Raw genomic sequence first — 18,177 nt, 5'->3', positions numbered from 1 at the left:
AAAGGTAGCAAGCCTAGAAGCTTTGGAGCAGGGTTCAAGCTGTTCTACCATGGTGTGGATGGGAGGAGAAATGGTGTAGGAGTTATCTTGAAGGAGGAGTTTATCACAAATGTCCTGGAGGTGGAAACGGTGCCAGATAGGGTGATGAGTCTGAAGCTAGAAATTCAAGGTGTTTTGTTAAATTCTGGAGGGAGTTAGATGAAGTGATGCAGAATATCCTCAGAGGTGAGAGAGAGGTGATTGGTTGAGATTTCAATGGACACGTTAGGGCAGGAAATAGAGGTGCTGATAAACAATTGTTTCCAGAAAAGGAATGTAGAAGGACAGATGGTGGTAGTCTTTGCAAATAGGGTTAAAAATGGCTGTAGCGAACACTTTCTTCTAGATGAACCAGGGACACAGGTTGACCTTCAAGAGCAGAGGTAGGAGCACACAGGTAGATTACATCTTGTGTAGATGATTTAACCTGGAAAAAAATCTCTGTGACTGCAAGGTAGTTGTTGGTGAGAGTGCTGCCAGACATGATGGTGGTGTTTAGAAGGAATCTGATGGTGAGGAAGATGAAGAGGACAAAGACAGAGCAGAGGGCAAAGTGGTGAAAGCTGAAAAGGGAAGAAAGTTGTGTGGCTTTCAGGGAAGAGTTGAGACAGGCTCTGGGTGGCCAGGAGGCGCTTACAGATGACTGGACAACTAGAGCTGTCAGGGTGACAGGTAGGAGAGCACTTGGTATTTCCTCTGGAAGGAAAGTTGACAAAGAGACTTGGTGGTAGAACAAGGAAGTACAGGAGGGTACTCAGAGAAGAAATGTGTTCAAGCAGGTTTGAATGGGAGGATAAAGGTGTCAGGTTTGTCAGAATGAAATGAAAGGTATACAATTTGGTGGGGAGATGATGCTGTACGATTTACAGACAGTGGCACAGAGGAAGAGACAGGAGTATGGAAGGCACAGTTGGAGGTAGCAGAGATGAAGATGTTGAGGTTCTCTTGGGGAGTGATGAGGATAGATAGGATCAGGAGTGAGTTCATCCGAGGGTGATGAACATTGATGAAATGATGTAAAGGCTCACACTGCCAGGCAAGAGGCCTAGAGGAAGACCAAAGAGGAGATGAAGGTAGTTGGTGTGAGAGAAAAAGATGTAGAACATAGGGTTAGATGGAGACAGACGACTCGCTGTGATGACCCCTGAAAAGGAAAAGCTGAAAGAAAAAGTGATGGCATCATTATTTTTTACAAAGATTACCTGCCGTGTTGATGTTTTGTCAGTGATGAGTCCTCTGTGTCTGCGACAGACTGGCGACCTGTCCAGGGTGCACCCTGCCTCTCGCCCATTGACAGCTGGAGATAGGCACCAGCACCCCTTGCGACCTCATAAAGGATAAAGCATGTTGGAAAATGGATGGATGGATGGATGGATGGAGATCTCTGTGTGTTACCAACAGCTTGGTGTTCTGTCAGTGCACACCTTGAACAGCCAGATTGTTTAATGACCCTTGACACTGGGCACTTTATCAGTAAAGTACAAATATGTAAATATACTTATTACTTTCCTGTTAAGTTTCAGGAAACTTAACAGGAAATTAAAATGCAGAGTTTTTTTCAAAACATTTATATTATTACTGCAATATCACAACTGAAAAATTAATGCAATTAGTTTATAATATTAAATCAAATGACACTGTCTTTCATTTAAGATTCAAGTTTTTTGACATTTTTGCACTGTTTACATAGTTTATTGTGAACCTTACAAATTCATAATTTTAAGTGTAAGATTGTATCACTTTTTAGACCAGGCAGTTTTGTTCAGGCTAAATGTATACATATATGAATATATAAATTAGATAATCATTTGAATTCCTCATTTTGTATTTACTCATGTTTCATTGGTCTCATATTAAGATTTGTTTGACAATCACATGTGAATGTGACCAAAAACACGAAAGAGAAGACATTTTTAATTTTTTTTTTCCTTTTTTCCACGTAAAAATGCATATTTAGACAAGTTAACTTTATGTGTTCTACAGGACAAGGAAACCTGAAAAAGAAGTCTGAAAATCTCGATAAATGTGTGCTGTACCTGAGTGGAAGGTTTTATAGAATACATAAAAGGTTAAATGCACCCTTCATCTCTTGATACTTAAGATGTGGCGAGAGTGACAGAAGATGCATAAAACATGAATCCTCAGCTTGTTCTAAAGTGGAAGACAAAGAAATGCTGCATGCTTCATTACGATCAGTGAAACATTCACCTCTGCTCTGCTGGTCATCACCTCAACCAGACCTCTCTGACCTGTAGCAATCTTTTGTCCACCAAAAATCACACTACCACTAAATTTAGCATCGTCTCCAGCCGTGGCTTCCAGTTCCAATACACAAATGTGCTTCCAAGCAGAAGAGCCTGCAGACACCCACACAAGCACACCCAGTCACACACACACACACACACACACACACACACACACACTGCTTTAATCTACACTAATTGCTAACAGTGAGCCGGTGTTGTTTTCAGGCGGGTTGGAGCATGATGGAGCTGGACAAAGGCACAGAGTGGAAGAGTGTTCAGAGCCAGGCAAATGCCGGGATGGAAAAAGGTGGAAGGAGAGGGACAGACTGCTACAGCAGAGGATTAAGTGCAAACTGTCAAACCTGCCTTTTCAGATCAGAGAGATGGGTCAACCTGAATGAGAGGGTTTTATGAACCTGAGAGGAAAAACACAGTGACAGCTGTGTCAGGGGGAGATGACTGAGCTGTGCAGACTCATGGATGGAGCCTGAGGAATCCGGAGAGTGTGCAGAGCTTGGTTGTGTCATGTTCTGTTCCCTTTTCAAGAAGATTTAAGAGTGGTAAACAGAAATATGTCAGGGAGACAGAGGCATTTAGGTTTATGGGCTGGCTGGTTCACTTAGCAGTTCTAATTACAGCACACTACTGTTTAAACAGTCTGTTGTGATTATCTTTGTCTTTTTTTATGGTTACTTGTGCAAACTCTATTTCTACCACAATATAAAGTGTCAAAACAACACAACAATTAAAATGAGACCTATGCATATCACACACACAAAAAAATCAAATAATTCTAAGCTATAAAATGAGAAATATTATTTTAGAATGTATGCATATGTAAGTTTGTAATACTAAAACAGCAGGGAGTGAGGCTTCAAAATATTCAACTAGCAGTTGTCCTGTCACTATCAATGTTTGCAGCATCGCAATAGCAAAAGATTGTTTGGACGATGTGTTTGGGAGCAAACTATATTTTATGAGCTATGCACTCACACTGTACATATTGGAAATGTATTTGACCAGTAAACTTGACATGCTGCGCTGAATGCCCACACCTGCTCCACATTTTAGTGACTAAGTTGCTAAGGCTCACAGAGGATGGTGGATATTGTGGGATGGCGAAGAAAGGGAGGGGCCAGAAAAATGTAGGTTAATTATGATTGATTTTATAATATATAATCAGTATTGACTGTTGGCAAAAATGTTCACCAATAGTATTACAATGATATATTGTCATGCACCCTTGTCTTAGTCCAAGACACGCTTCCCTGTTTTATTCACACTTTGCAGTCATATGGTTAAATAAAGTAGCATAGAAATGCTCGAGTTAAAGCAAAGATAGATACAGAAATCTGAAATGTTGTTGCTTATTAATCGACATTCTAAACTGAATCGTAGAAGCAGGTCCAATATACACACACAACAACAAAATGCTTTAGTTTTGATTTCTGGATTAAAGGAAAACATAACGGTTCTAACCATAAAATGTTCATTGTAAAATAGTGCAATGATTTGTTAAAACTGTTTCAGAACTCTCTCTTTCTGCATCAATGAAAATCTGAAAGTAGAGTAAGCTTCTCCAGGTTATGGGACAAATGAATCTGTATAGAAACCAAGTAAGAAGAATTACAGCATATCCATTTACACTTTTGTGAGACAGCAGTTGATTCTTTAAAGTGGATTTTACTACAATCTCAAAACAAGGAGAAGTGTTTAACAGGTTGAAACTGTCCTCAGCATCTTATATTGGTGATGAGCATGAATGTCATCACTAGCATGTTTAAGTCAGTTGCCATTAATAAGTGTATATTTCATAAATAGACCATAGATACAAATATTTCCTGATCAAATATGTCTTAAAACAGACAGAATTTGTCTGTTTTAAGAGGAAAAAATGCTTCATTACTACAGAGGAGTCCAGTCCATCTGAACCACCCATGAGAAGCATCATCGCCATTAGCAGCAGCATCACCCGTGTCCCCTTAGCATCCCTCATCAAATCCTCCGATGCCATCATCAGAGGCTTCGTCCTCTTGTGTGAGAAGGTTGGTAAAAATATACATCTAAATATGTTTTTACGTGACTAATTGACTTGACTAATTACAAAAGTAATATCAAACATTTATCAGAAGTGGGAAATTCTGTTTTTTGAGCATTTGTGCACATGTTAGAAATCCCCCTGCTTGAACACATCTGATGAGTGTGTTATGTTACTTGGTCTGTAAAATGCTGTTTTTTTCCTCTAATGTTCTCTAACAAAAATCTGAGACCTTCAGGGTGCAGCTGGATGAGAGGTGGATGAGAGGAAGGTACACCCAACTGGGCCTCATCACTTAAGTCACTTTTCAGGATAAATGGTTACACTTCACAGCAATATTAAATGAATGGGGACTAAATACTGGGCTTCACCAGATTTTCAGGTTTTAATTGGGAAAACTAATCAAAACAGGCTACTTTTTGTTGGTATATCACAAAAAATACATTGAAGAGCTTATATGGGTATAACAGGAAAAACATGTGGAAACAGTACAAGAATATAAATATGTTTTCAGGGCACTGGATTACCATTCCCTTAATGGGCCACCTGTTTAACAATACTCACTTCTGAGTGTTCTTGGAACCTGCAACCTACATTCTAAAGGTAGGTCTTCACGCGGCAGGACGTGCATAAGCACACTGCAGTTTTTAAGTGCTCTCTTCCTGCATTTTTACATCACTGTCACTCGTTTGCTGGGAACTCCTGGATAAAAGCGGCTTGTCCTCATGCAGATAAGCCAGCGCTTAGGTGTTTCTAAGAGGATTATTGCACTATATTGCATTTATGATGACGGTCCCCCACTCTCAAGGCAACATTTTGGCTCAGACACTAAGCCGCAGTCTTTTGTCAGGTGAATTGTTACTGAAAAGAAAGGGTTGTCAGGATACAAACCTCTCTTCTTCTTTTTTTACATAAGAGGCTACTATCCGGTAAAGTGCTGCTCAGTGGGTGCACGGTGGAGCACGCCAGCTTTTATAAACTCATTAACGGACAACCGGTGTTTATGTAGGGAGCCAAATGATTTGCCGCTGACCCATTTGCCTTGGTCAGACACATGTAACACACACCTTACAACAAAAGCTGTATGAGCCAACCTCCCACTGAGTGAATCAGACTCATCAGATCATCTTTATGTTAATGCATGTGTGGATTTTGCGGGTTTACTTACACCGTGATGAAGTATTCACCTGAGCATATGGTGTGCCGAACAGGCCCCATATGGGTGTGTGTGTGTGTGTGTGTGGAAAGACAAAGAGGGAATTAGCCAGGCTTATCTGAGGACACATAGAATGTGAACGCTACACCCCTGGCTGTGACGTGTCCTGGCAGTGCAGGCGATCAGGTGACTGCATGGAGGGAATTAAAAGCTCCTCATTGTCAGGAGACTTACAGACTCGTCATTGTCTGGCCAAAAGCTGAAGAACGTCCAAATGACTGAGCTCACTCATACACAGAGGGAGCACACAACACCTGCTCATCTGCAATAGCATGTCAGACATGTGAATACTTAATCCATCCACATGTTGATACTGTCAGTCTCCACCTGACCATAACACACCGACAACCTGCAAGGTTCCATGATAACAGTAATGATGGGGCATCATGACTTTTAGTTACATTACAGCAAAACTGTGAATCCATGAGTTTCAGGCCGAAGGATCCCAGTCTCTGCTGCCACCTGCTGCACAGTAGTGGAACCACTCATTTAAGAGGTCCCTATGGCTTCTGCACTAAGCCTTGTTTTATTCCATTAGCAAACATTGTGATATTTTAGATGAATCTTATACAGTTTTGGACATTACGCTGTCTAAACGTCGGCTAATAGATGTTATGGAAAATATACATTTGAGCTTTATTGCAAAAAAAGAAAGATTGAACACTAGGGAATTGGTGGCCTAGTGGTTAGAGAGCAGCATGTTTCCATCCTGGAGAGGCTGTTAGGTTCTGGGTTTGAATCCCACAGACTGCTAATCTGGGTCCCTGAGGAAGACCCTTAGCCCCGGATATGTTAAATGCATATACAGTATGTTGTGATGGCAAGTAAAGATAATCACTTCCAGATGGTCAAGATCCTACCCTTGGATAACAACTCACCAGCATCTTTGATTTATTCCCTTATTAGTATGGAGTTGGACCCCATCTTGGCTTCAGAACTGCCTTGATTATTCGTCGAACAGAACCATCTAAGAGTTGGAAACCTATGGTCCATGTTGACAGGTTGTCAGCTGTGTCTCCATTATGTAAATGTCTTTGTCCCCCACGTTCCAAAGGTCTTCTATAACACTTAGATCTGTTGACCTTGGAGGCTGTTGGAATACAGCAAATAGTCTTTACCAGGGTATTAGGGTGAGACAATTTACAACTGATAATTATTTCTCACCAAATAATTTTTCTTCATAAATGTCAGCATTATTAAGCAACATGCTTACTTTTATAGGTTATGAATGATCCAAACATGTAGCCTGTGCAGAATTACTCTATTAAAGAAATTTTATGACCGTGATAACATTTATTGAACATACTGTGCATTTAAATAGACTCAGCATAGTTTTGATGAGAAGGGCGTGCTGTGTTTGGCTTCATTTGAGACAGCCTGAGTCTTGCTCTGGATTTTGTTTTCATATTTGTCAGAGCTGAGAATCCACCTTCATTTTCAGACAAGTGTGTGATATACTTGGAGATGTGCCAGCCCAGCCACATAAGTCTCATGCCGTTGTAGTGCATAAAAATGTGCTTGTTCGTATCCGCTATGGTAGCTCTGACATTTCTTAAATGCGACGAGAGACATTTAACATAAGCATTGTTTGTATAGGTTTTTTTTCTACATTCAACATTGTCCAAAATATATCTGAATGGGCAGCTAAATACTTTTTAAAAGATTACATTTTTTCTTGCAATAAGCATCGATATCCCTTAATCAGCTATTATTGGTACAAATTTATCTCAAATGTTGCTCAAATTACTCCTGTATCTTTTTTTTTTAAATGCACATGTTTTGTTTCTATCTTCACAAAAGTAAAGGCTTTATTGATTTATGAGATAATATATTTGCACAAACAACACACTGTGGCCAAGGAAATCCACCAGTAGTTGTGAATCCCAGAACAGCGTAGCTTTTTGCATATTTGTGCCTTTTGGTTTCTCGGTCTGAGATGATGGGCTTTACCATGCCACAAGGTTTCGCATTCTTGCCAAGCTAACTACAGATGTACTGCTGCGGTCCGATTCATCTCTTGTATTTCAAGAACTGTTTTGAATGTTATTGGTGGCAGGTGGATCTTCCACTGTGGCCTGGCTGGTGGTAGCCGTCGATGTCTCACTGGTTTGACATAATTTCGTTCTTAGCCATCTGTCCATTTGTTCGCTGCCCCAACAAGTTGAGCGAAGGCTACTTTGATCGGCAGGTGTTCCTTCAGTGAGTCTCACCCATTGTCACACCCTTTTATTATGTCAGTACAATGATTTTGCTGAACACAAGATGGTGGTATTTACACATGTATTAGGCTATGTGGTGGTGAGAAGATGTCTCAGTCCAGTTATGTGCATAACATAACTAGACTGAGAAAATTGGAATATATATATATATATATATATATATATATATATATATATATATATATATATATATATATATATATATATATATATATATATATATATATATATATATATATATTCCAATTTTCTAGCAGACCTACTGTGCCCCTCTTGTGTACCCCCAGAGGTAAGAGTACCACATTTTGGGAAAAACATTCTCATCGTTTATAAATTCTTTCCTATGACCTGAAAGTTGCAGCTAAAACCCTAACCCTGTTGTCCAATTTTGGAGTCTATCAGAAACAATAGAAAATGTGAAGAAATGATATAACAAGTTAGAACATGTAAGTTCTAACATATGGCAATTAAGCAAGTTAATGTTTCAGGAAACTGGCCTCACCTGAATGTCAAGTAAGCTACTGAATATTGTCAAGAGGAAGATAAGAGACATCAGAACTGCTCTCAGAGCTACCTGGGTTTCCATTACGCCACAGCAGAACCACAGGCTGATTGTCATCATTGCACGGTGCACGGATGCAATAACTCATGCAAAAGGAGGCCCAACTAAGCACTGAGTGCAGCACGTACAGCACTTTTGAAAAGCGGAATATTTCTGTTTAAATTTAATTTTTTATTGCTCTTATGTAATATTGAATCTAACATTGAATTTACATTGTCATGATCTGTAAGCCATAATCTTCACAATGACAAGAAATAGGCTTGAACTACTTCCCTCTGTGTAATTATTCTGTATGATGAGTTTTAGTTCCTGAAATGAATGACAAAATTCTTATATCCTCATGTTTTGAGATCAACCTGTAAATTATAACAAGAAAAATGTTTTTTTTTTGGAAAAATGTACAAGAGAAATTTATTTTGAAATAACTGAAGTGTGACTAGTTCTACATTCATTTAGCCTTTTTAGTTTTTACATATTTCATTATTTCCCCTATTTTAGACATGATTAATCTATCCTTAGTAAATGGATATTTACCACAGGCTTTTAAAGTAGCTGTTATTAAACAATTTACTAAAGAAATACCCTCTTGATCAAAATGACTTAATAAAGTACCGACCTATGTCAAATTTTCTTTTATTTAAAATTCTTGAGAAAGTAGTTGCTAATCAAGTATGTGAACACTTACAAAGTAATGACCTGTTTGAAGAGTTTCAGTCAGGCTTCAGAGCTCATCATAGCACTGAAACAGCTCTGGTGAAGGTCACTAATGATATTATCATGGCCTCAGATAATGGACTTATGGCTGTACTTATTCTGTTAGATCTCAGTGATACATTTGATAGAGTTGATGACAATCTTCTCCTAGAAATACTGGAAAATACTGTAGGGATTAAGGGAAAGCATTACACTGGTTTAAATCTTATCTGTCTGACTGATAAGAGAACTGAACATAAGAGAACTGATAAGAGAACTTGAACAAACTGATTCCAGTTTGTTCATGTTAATAATAAATCTTCTTCAAACTCTATGGTCATTTGTGGAGTACCACGGGTTCCAGTCCTTGGGCTAGTTCTCTTTACTATATATATGCTTTCGATTGGCAAAACTATCAGACAGCATGGTTAATTTCCACTGTTATGCTGATGACACTCAGCTATATTTATTCATAAATCCTTATGAATCCAATCAATTAGTTTGACTACAGGCATGTCTTGACATCAAAACCAGGATGAATTTACGTTTTCTGATTCGAAATTCTGACGAGACAAAAGTTGTAATCTTTGGACCTTAAAAATAAACTTCTTAATCAATCATTTAATCTGGCATTAAATTTGCATCTGTTAATAAAGTAAAAAAAAAACTTGTCGAGCAGTGACTGAAAAACTAGTCCATGCATTTTTTACTTCAAGGCTGGACTATTGCAATTCTTTAAAATCAGGAAGTCAACAAAATGCAGTTCAAAGCCTTCAGCTGATCCAAAAAAGCTGCAGCAAGATTTCCGATGAAAATAAACATGAGAGATCATATTTCTCCTATTTTAGCTTCCCTTCATTCACTTCCTGTTGAATTAAGAATATAATTTAAAATTATCCTTCTCACGTTAAAAGCCCTTTAATAATCAAGCTCCACCATATATCAGAGCTCTGATTACCCCTTATGTTCCTAACAGAGCACTTCGCCCTCAGACTGCAGGTCTGCTGGTGGTTCCTAGAGTTTCTAAAAGTAGAATGGGAGGCAGATCCTTTAGCTATCAGGCTCCTCTCCTGTGGAACCAACTCCCAGTTTTGGTCCGTGAGGCAGACACCCTGTCTACTTTTAAGACTAAGCTTAAAACTTTCCTTTTGACAAAGCTTATAGTTAGAGAGATTTAGGTTATCCTGAACTATCTCTGTAGATATGCTGCTATAGGCTTAGGCTGCTGGAGGACACCAAGACCTATTTCTCTCACTCAGCTGAGGTCTCCGACTGTTCTTGAATATGCATTGTTTGTTGTTATCTAAATTTTATGTTCTCTCTGTCTTTTTTCTCTCAGTTGTAGGTAGATCTGGTTTGGCGTTCTGTTAGCTGTGACACCATCCAGGAGGGCAGATCATCTGCCATTACCCTATAATATAGAAAGGACTCCTGGATGAATGTGAGCTTCTGTGCTTTTTTGTTTCAGTCAGTCGTGGCAGAAGGCCACTCACACCGAGCCTGGTTCTGCTGGAGGTTTCCCTTCCTGTTAAAGGGGAGTTTTCCTCTCCACTGTTGCTTCATGCATGCTCAGTATGAGGGATTGCTGCAAAACCATCAATAATGCAGACGACTGTCCACTGTGGCTCTACACTCTTTCAGGACTGAATGCTGCTTGTCAAGACTCAATGCAATCTGCTGGGTTTCCTTACATGGTAAATGGTAAATGGACTGAACTTATATAGCGCTTTTCCAGTCATGTTGACCACCCAAAGCGCTGTACACTATAGCCACATTCACCCAGTCGCTCTCACTAACGCACACACATTTATACACCGAGACGCAGCTCGGTAGGCAACTTGGGGTTAAGTGCCTTGCCCAGGGGCACATCGACATGTGGCAGGGGGAAGCTGGAATCGAACCCACAACCCTCAGATTGCCAGACGACTACTCAACCCACCAAGCCACAGTCGCCCTACATAGGAAACTACTTGACCAATCTGTATGATTTGACTGAATTTGACTTTGTAAAGTGCATTGAGATGACTTCTGTTGTGAATTGGCGCTATATAAATACAATAGAATTGAACTTTTGTAATTCCATATTTTCCCCTATTGAAATAATTTTTACCTAGCCCTGCTTTATTTAAGGCATTTATATGGAAATGTGGATCACTATAACTCAGTAAGACTATAAAATATGCATAAACAATAGTTTAATAAATTTGACATTTGACACACTGCTTCCTTCTATTAATTCAATTTTATTTATTCTGATTCATAGAAGCATTTTTAGAAAATATAATCATTTCCAGGCCATTAAAATCAGATTAAAACCTCCCGCTGACTGATTTAAATACTCTTGAAGAGATGGGAGAGCTAAGTTCATGGTAAGAAGTTTCCCAATCAACATCAGCATACAGCAAAAAAAGCATACTCACAAACACAGTTAGCAAATCTTCTATTATCATAAATTAAATTCTGATTGTTACCTAACAGCGTTACCACAATGGTTTAGTGCATTTTATCTACATCTCATTAAAATAAATACAGTACAAACTCACTTTAAGTAATCACAGATTGTCAGTTAAAGGTGGGGAAAGGATGAAGAGACATCTTTCAACATTAAATAATTTGCACAAATGCTTAAAACTCCCTTGAACAAACCGGTGAACAGAACAACTGCTTGTGTTTTAAAGAAACTCCCCAACTATGCATGAGAAACCATAGCAAGTGCAAGCAGTTAAAAAGAAGGTATAGAGTACATGCACTTTTAGCATGAAATTAATGAAATGAAGAAGAATCTCCTGATGAATCCCTTTTTCATGTGTCCATGTGGTTTTAAAAGCTCGTCTCACTCCAGTTCTCCGTGTTCCAGTCTCTTCTTCCCAGCCGTGTCTTCTCAGTCCTCAGGTAATGTCATAATGCGTCACTATTAACACCTTCGGAACCTGCTGGGGTAAAAATAACATAAGATGATATAACAGGTAGACAAAAATAATTTTTGAGTTTTAGAGACACGATGGTTTCTTTGTTACAAACACACGATTGGAAAAGCAAAACATGCTAATGATGGAAAGTTACAGTAATCTCAGATTTATGACTTTTAAGAGAAGAGCTTTGATTTCATAGTATTTTGCATCCAAATTGCATGAAAGGTTACCAACTATCTGTATTCATAGTATTTTTCAGACCAGAAGGCACACCGGATTATAGGGCGCACTGTGAATTAACATGCCCTATGTGTGTCTATGTTTACACATAAGGTGCACCGGATTATAAGGCTTATTAAATATTCTTCACAAGTGTGTAATATCACCCCGCCCCTCCGCACACATACATACTACCTGAGAGGGAGAGCTATCCGTCTCTGTCAGGAGGACAGAGTAGTTGGACTATACGGCCCTGTTTCTGCCATAAGGCCAAAATAAACTTCAATTTTATATTGATAGCATGGACTCTAGGCATGGGCTGCCTTACATCAATGCACTTCTAGGGTACACATTACAGTCAGGCAGACTTGTAGACTGCTCAGGGGTCCTATTACTGGGCCAAACAGGTAGTGACACAGTTTACAGTGTGGGGAGTGGAGGCCTAATGGTTAGAGCATTGTGCTTGGGTCCCAGAGGTTCTGAGTTCAACTCCCACAGACTGCCACTCTGGGTCCCTGAGCAAGATCCTTAAACCCAGACTGCTCCCTGAGCACTGCACATTGCCAGCCCACTGCTCCCTGAGGGGATGGGTTAAATGCAGAAGTGAATTTCTCCATTGTGAGCTCAATAAAGTTCTATTATTATTATTATTATTACCGCAATGCTCCAAATATCCATTGAGCGGACCAGCTTCGTTACTAACCAAAGTCGTACGTTTTGACAGATTTTTCAGCACAATGTACCACATAAAATCAGTCAGTAAGCCCAACAAGTATGGTAATGATATATAAGGCGCACTATACATTTTTTAAGAAAATTTATGGATTTTAAGTGCACCTTATAGTCCGAAACATACGGTAAGTCTTTTCATTTTCAAGGGCTCAAATTTAATGGGACACGTGAGCATGACAATAAATAGAATGTTCAATTTGTATAACTGTTGAAAATCTTCCCTCCAACAACGACTTTAAGGCTCCCACATACTTGCTTATACTTGAGTCCACACAAAGCCCGTGCAGACACCACAGTATTACCTTGGGTAATGTCTTCAGCAAATAAGATTCAAGTTGATTATGTTGCAATTGACTGGCTCACCAATATTAGACACTCTCCCATGTTTAACAATGCAGTTTCTGTCCCAACATTATGTAACGTGAAATGCTTTGAAACAACCTAAGGCTGATGTTACAGATTATGAGTTATTATGTCATGCTGTAGTCTAAATGGGCGGAAACCAAGCAGATTCTGTACAGCAACAACTTCTGTCATATATATGAGGTAAATATTTCAATTCTTGTGTGCTCCCATTTTGTATAGTTGATATACTTCTGGGATGAATGCTGTAACATGTAAAGTGCCCTACTGCATTAGGATAAAGTAGTTGCTTCAGCCCTCATGTAACAATCTATGACAGCCCCCAAGTGGTCTAATATGTTTTACTTAAATTAATCAGAACACATGTTGGACTGCCCCATGTTAAGCTCGCATGCATTTGCCATGCTGAGATGACTGAATCTTTATAAATACAGACTGGGCATCTACAGTATATAGCATATTTGATAAGGTCAATTATTGGCTAAAGATAATATGGAATATGTAATGTTTTCAAGTTATAAAATCACTTCACAGACTTTTGTGACATTTAAAAAAAAATAGATGTTAGCTTGACTTAGATGTATATTAAAACAGGACCATGTAACTTTTGACCCAAGTATTAACTTAATTTGAGATATATTAAATGATTTTTCAGGTCAATATACCTGGCGTGGATGGATGCTCCGTAAAGGCTGCCCTTCTCAAAAACTCCCCTATGTAACCAGAGTTGGATCCATCACTGAATAGGTCATGTTGCCTAGAGCTCTGCTTTGCAATAGTCTGAGCACCCCTTAAACACAAGAGCTAACCTTATGTGCTTCTATGCTAATATTTAGTGCAAGTTTTTGTTTCCATGCAATAAATGCCTTTTTGGCTAATTCAAGACAACAAAGATGCAACCTAATAAGTAGCAGCTTGGTTGGCTTAGTTTTTTAGAGGGGTGAATATGGTGGTCGAAAGTGGTCTGCTATCAGATTCTAAAACACAGAGGAAGACTATTTAATTTTGCGACAGTGCAGTGTTGCCACTGGCCTTCAGGCATGCTAAACCTGGAAGTTACAGGTCCAGCATCCCTAGTGGCTAAAAGTTACACAGTGCTGCTTTAAATCACTTATCTAGCAGCTGTTAGAACTGGGGAAAAAAACAGAGTTTATGGATCCTACTGACCGCCAAAACTGTACATTATTTCACCTGAACTACAGCAGGCAACAGAAGCTGTGATCAACCCGCTAACCCACACCTGGCCAATGTTAGCTCCCTCGCCAACAATATGGAAAAGATCTGACTGAGAAACAGCTCACGTAAGATGGGCAGCTATGTAGCAGTCTTCACTGAGACGTGGCTGGACAAAGCTGCAGTGGAGCTAGCAGGCCTCTCTTTTTTAGAGCTGCAGAGAAAATACTTTAATCATGTTTGATCATATTGAATTAAAAGCTGTGCTCCCCAAATTCCCCAAATTCATCAAGTTTCTGACCAGAGACAGTAGTATATTAGACCAGGTCTATTGTCATAACATCCTAAAAGCATATAAGGATGCAGCATCTGCCCATTTTAGTTCATCAGATCACATTTCTGTGGACCTGATCCTTGCCTACAAATCACGAATCTGCAGATCCAGACCTGTCGTCAGAACCTTCAGTTCAGGTTTGGACTGAAGAGGCCTGCTCAACGTTACAGGACTGTTTTGAACACACAGACTGGGGAGTGTTTAAAGAAGGTGCCGATCTGAAGGAATACACATCATCTGTGCTGTCCTAGATTCACTTGTGCAATGATGCTGTCCCACGCAAAAAGACAGTCAGAATGTTTCCTCACCAGAAACCATGGACAGACAGAACATTGCAGTCGCTGCTGATAGATCAGGATGAAGCATACAGACCAGGAGGCAGACTAGCCTACAGCAGGGCACGGAGTGATCTGAGAAAGGGCATCCAGAAGAAAAAGCACAGACACAAGCAGCTCATCGAGGAACACTTCAACAGCAACAACTCGGATGTGGAGAGGCATTAGGACTCTCATGGACTGTAGCCACAGCAACCAGCAGCTCTGCGATAATTCAACTCTCCCTGAAACCCTAAACAGTCTCTTCGCACACCTCGACTCTCCAAGCAGCTGCTGGACAGCAGACTAATGCTGCACCTCTGTGCACCTCTGGCTGAGGAAGATGTTCAGACCTTCTGCTGCTTGTGACCTCCGCCTTAAAGAAGATCAATATCAACTAAATCGTATGCTAAAATCATGTGCTGACCAATTTGCAGGCTTTTTTTCATGACACCTTTAACCTTTCTCTGCAGCTCTCCAGGGTCTCTTCCTGCCCAAACTCCTCCATCATTGTGCGTGTGCCAAAAAAAAAAAAAAACATCACCTGCCTCAATGTTTTTATACGTCATTGGTGCCAACGACGTATAAACACAGCCCCCCTCAAGCAAATTAACGGAAATGTCTGGAGAGAAGAGAGCGCACACTTTGTAGTTCTTTTTTGGAAGGCTGTAGGCCTGGATGGGACTAGCATCATCCATGTGTGTTCCCATGTTGGAGTTAAAGGTTGTTCAAAATCAACACAGCAGTCCGAAGCTCTTTTTCTACCCACGATAGCGTTCTTACTGTTTACCTCATGAAAGCTCAAGGATCAGGAGCTGGGGGCTATAATTAGAACATTTCGGAGGAAGCCTTTGTTTTTGCTTGAGTAGCTTTGTTGGGTATTTTGATAGTTTTATTTGGCTGTTGCATTGTAAAGGCTTTAATGGTGCAAATTGAGTTTGCTTGTTGCCTGGTTAGCTTTGAAGTGACCTTCACTTAAGTGCCTTGTCTTGTTTGTACTCTTTTCTTGAGCTGCTACTTGGCTTGTAGCCCTGTCGCTATAGGGTAATGGTTATTTTGCTTTTGTTTTAAGGTATCTGGGGGCATGGTGGAGGGACAGGGTAATGTGTGCGACCCATGCACGGAGGCTGACCCTGATTTGACCCAGTCCTTGGACCTTTGCTGCATGTACCCCCTCAGTTAAACCATACTGTTAAACCGTAACAACTGGTTGTAATGTTACTTCCCCTCAAGGTTGAGCTGGGTCGTGGCATACATCTACAACAAATGTAGGTAATATCCCTTTGTTTCTAGAATGTTTGCAGAAAATGTGATGTAAAATTGCAAACGATAACTGGAGACTAAGCCATTCTAATCAGTTGACTGTCTTCAGAGAAAAACGTACTTATGATAATTTCAAAAGGCGGAATCTGTCAAGCATTGCTCTACAAGCAGAAGAAATTTCACTTTAATTGCGTAAATACAACAAAATATATGAGTTTCATTTCAAAGCTGCTTGAGCTGACAGATCACAGAGGGCCTTCAGACCTTTTGTTCTTTAGGTAATTAGAGCTGATAGTACAAAGTCTAGAATATGCATAGCCTTTTTTTCCATTCTCTATGTGTTGAAGGTTCCTGCAGCAGAATTTTGAGAAATACTGCTCTGGATTACAGGGGTAATTGGCAGTGCTTTTGCCATGTCATTAGCATTCTCTCAGTTCCAGCGCCCTGAGGTTGACTTCTCCAGCACCACACTGCTTAGAGTGGAAAATGATGATGAATCAGCTAAACTTGTCTGGCAATTATCACAATATTGAAACGAAGAAAATAATTAAGTAGGAGAGATAAAAGGTGCAAATGGAGAAGTTGTCATCAATTTGCACTGAAAGCTGCCAGCAGCAATGAGATATACCTGGAAATTAGCCAGAGTATTCATTTAAATGATATTTTATGATCTCTTACTTTGATCAAACCTCTATAAAATGGCTGTACAGCCTTGCTTTTGATATGCAGGGTATGACTCAGGCATGGGGAGTGTAATAAAAATGAGCTTAAGATAATATAGCAAACATTAAGAAAAAAAAAATAGATTTAAAATAATTTTGCAAAACAAACACTTGCCCCACATATATTAGAAAAGGAATGAAATGGATACATACACCCAGTCCCAGCAGAGTAGTCCAGAGATCTGTTTCTGTACTGGGGAAAGGAAGGCTTTTTCATAGGGAATCTGCGATCTGAGAACCTCTCCAGATCATAGGGAATGTCCCTTTCCATGCCTGGGAGGGGGAAATGGCAGGAGACAGACACACAGTGGGGTGTGGGAATAAATAAATGGGAGGGGGTGTGGGGGGTGTGGAAGCAATAACATGGGGCCACAGCCTGCACAGTCTAAAGGCTTGGGAGCACATCAAATAAAAGACCCATGCTGAGTTCATTAAATATAAGAATGAAAGAAAAAGGCATTATGATAGTGTTCTGAACAAATGCATTGAGAGATGCATTTATACTTGTGTGCATGCACTCTATAGCACAATCAACATAAGAATAGCCACAGGGGTGCTGAAATAGACAACGTTAGAGGGGCAGTACCTATGTCAAATGAGTTGGACTTCCTGGTGTGATGGGATGTTTTTGGGAATCCGTTCTGATTTGCTCCCTCACCTATGAGTGCAGGAGCAAGGGTCATAATCATGATTCATAAAGTTCTGCCCAAGCAGTTTACTAGGCTAACTAAGAACAGAGTTTGGATGATTAAAATGGAGAAAACATGGATGTACAGTATAGAGTATGAAAATCCCCTTTAAGATGAATCTAAAGTACAGATGAACAAATATATTCAAAAGTCTTTTGTTTCCCCAAATCAAGCCTTGAGTATTCAATGACTAAAACGAGCAAATTGGATGGATGCCATCTAGTCTGCCTAAAATACTGCTTAGTTGAAGGTTATTGTGTGTTGTTTTATTGAAAATTTTAATCAAATGTATGGATAGTTTAAGAGGGATCTTAAAGCACATATCTAAAAGTTTCAGGACACCAGGTCTCAGACACTGATGTTTGAGACCGCTGCTTTAAGCAGGAAATACGCTGAGCATGTAACGTAAGGGCTGCAGCTTACAGGCGTGTTTTCAAAAACGT

General features: G+C 39.7%; 1 protein-coding gene across 9 annotated transcripts in view; it reads right to left on the bottom strand.

Moving 5' to 3' along the window:
* Positions 1–11,235: 11,235 nt before the first annotated feature.
* carmil3 (capping protein regulator and myosin 1 linker 3) overlaps positions 11,236–18,177 on the bottom strand; it is a 136,183-nt gene continuing 129,241 nt past the window's right edge. For 3 of the 9 annotated variants that reach the window (XM_036138017.1, XM_021310252.2, XM_036138023.1), the window contains 3 exons: positions 17,632–17,703; positions 17,199–17,318; positions 11,237–11,946 (listed from right to left, as the gene is read on the bottom strand). In XM_036138017.1, coding sequence (XP_035993910.1) covers positions 11,912–11,946; positions 17,199–17,318; positions 17,632–17,703 — 227 coding nt within the window. In that variant the 3' untranslated portion in view covers positions 11,237–11,911. Of the gene's footprint in view, positions 11,947–17,198; positions 17,319–17,631; positions 17,704–18,177 lie in introns of all 9 variants that reach the window. The other 6 variants (XM_036138018.1, XM_021310251.2, XM_036138019.1 and 3 more) reach the window with 6 other exon arrangements.

This window comes from Fundulus heteroclitus, chromosome 6 (assembly GCF_011125445.2).
Source record: "Fundulus heteroclitus isolate FHET01 chromosome 6, MU-UCD_Fhet_4.1, whole genome shotgun sequence".
Lineage (NCBI taxonomy): Eukaryota > Metazoa > Chordata > Actinopteri > Cyprinodontiformes > Fundulidae > Fundulus > Fundulus heteroclitus.
The sequence above is the reverse complement of the archived record's forward strand: the minus strand, read 5'-3'. Positions and strand labels throughout refer to the sequence as shown.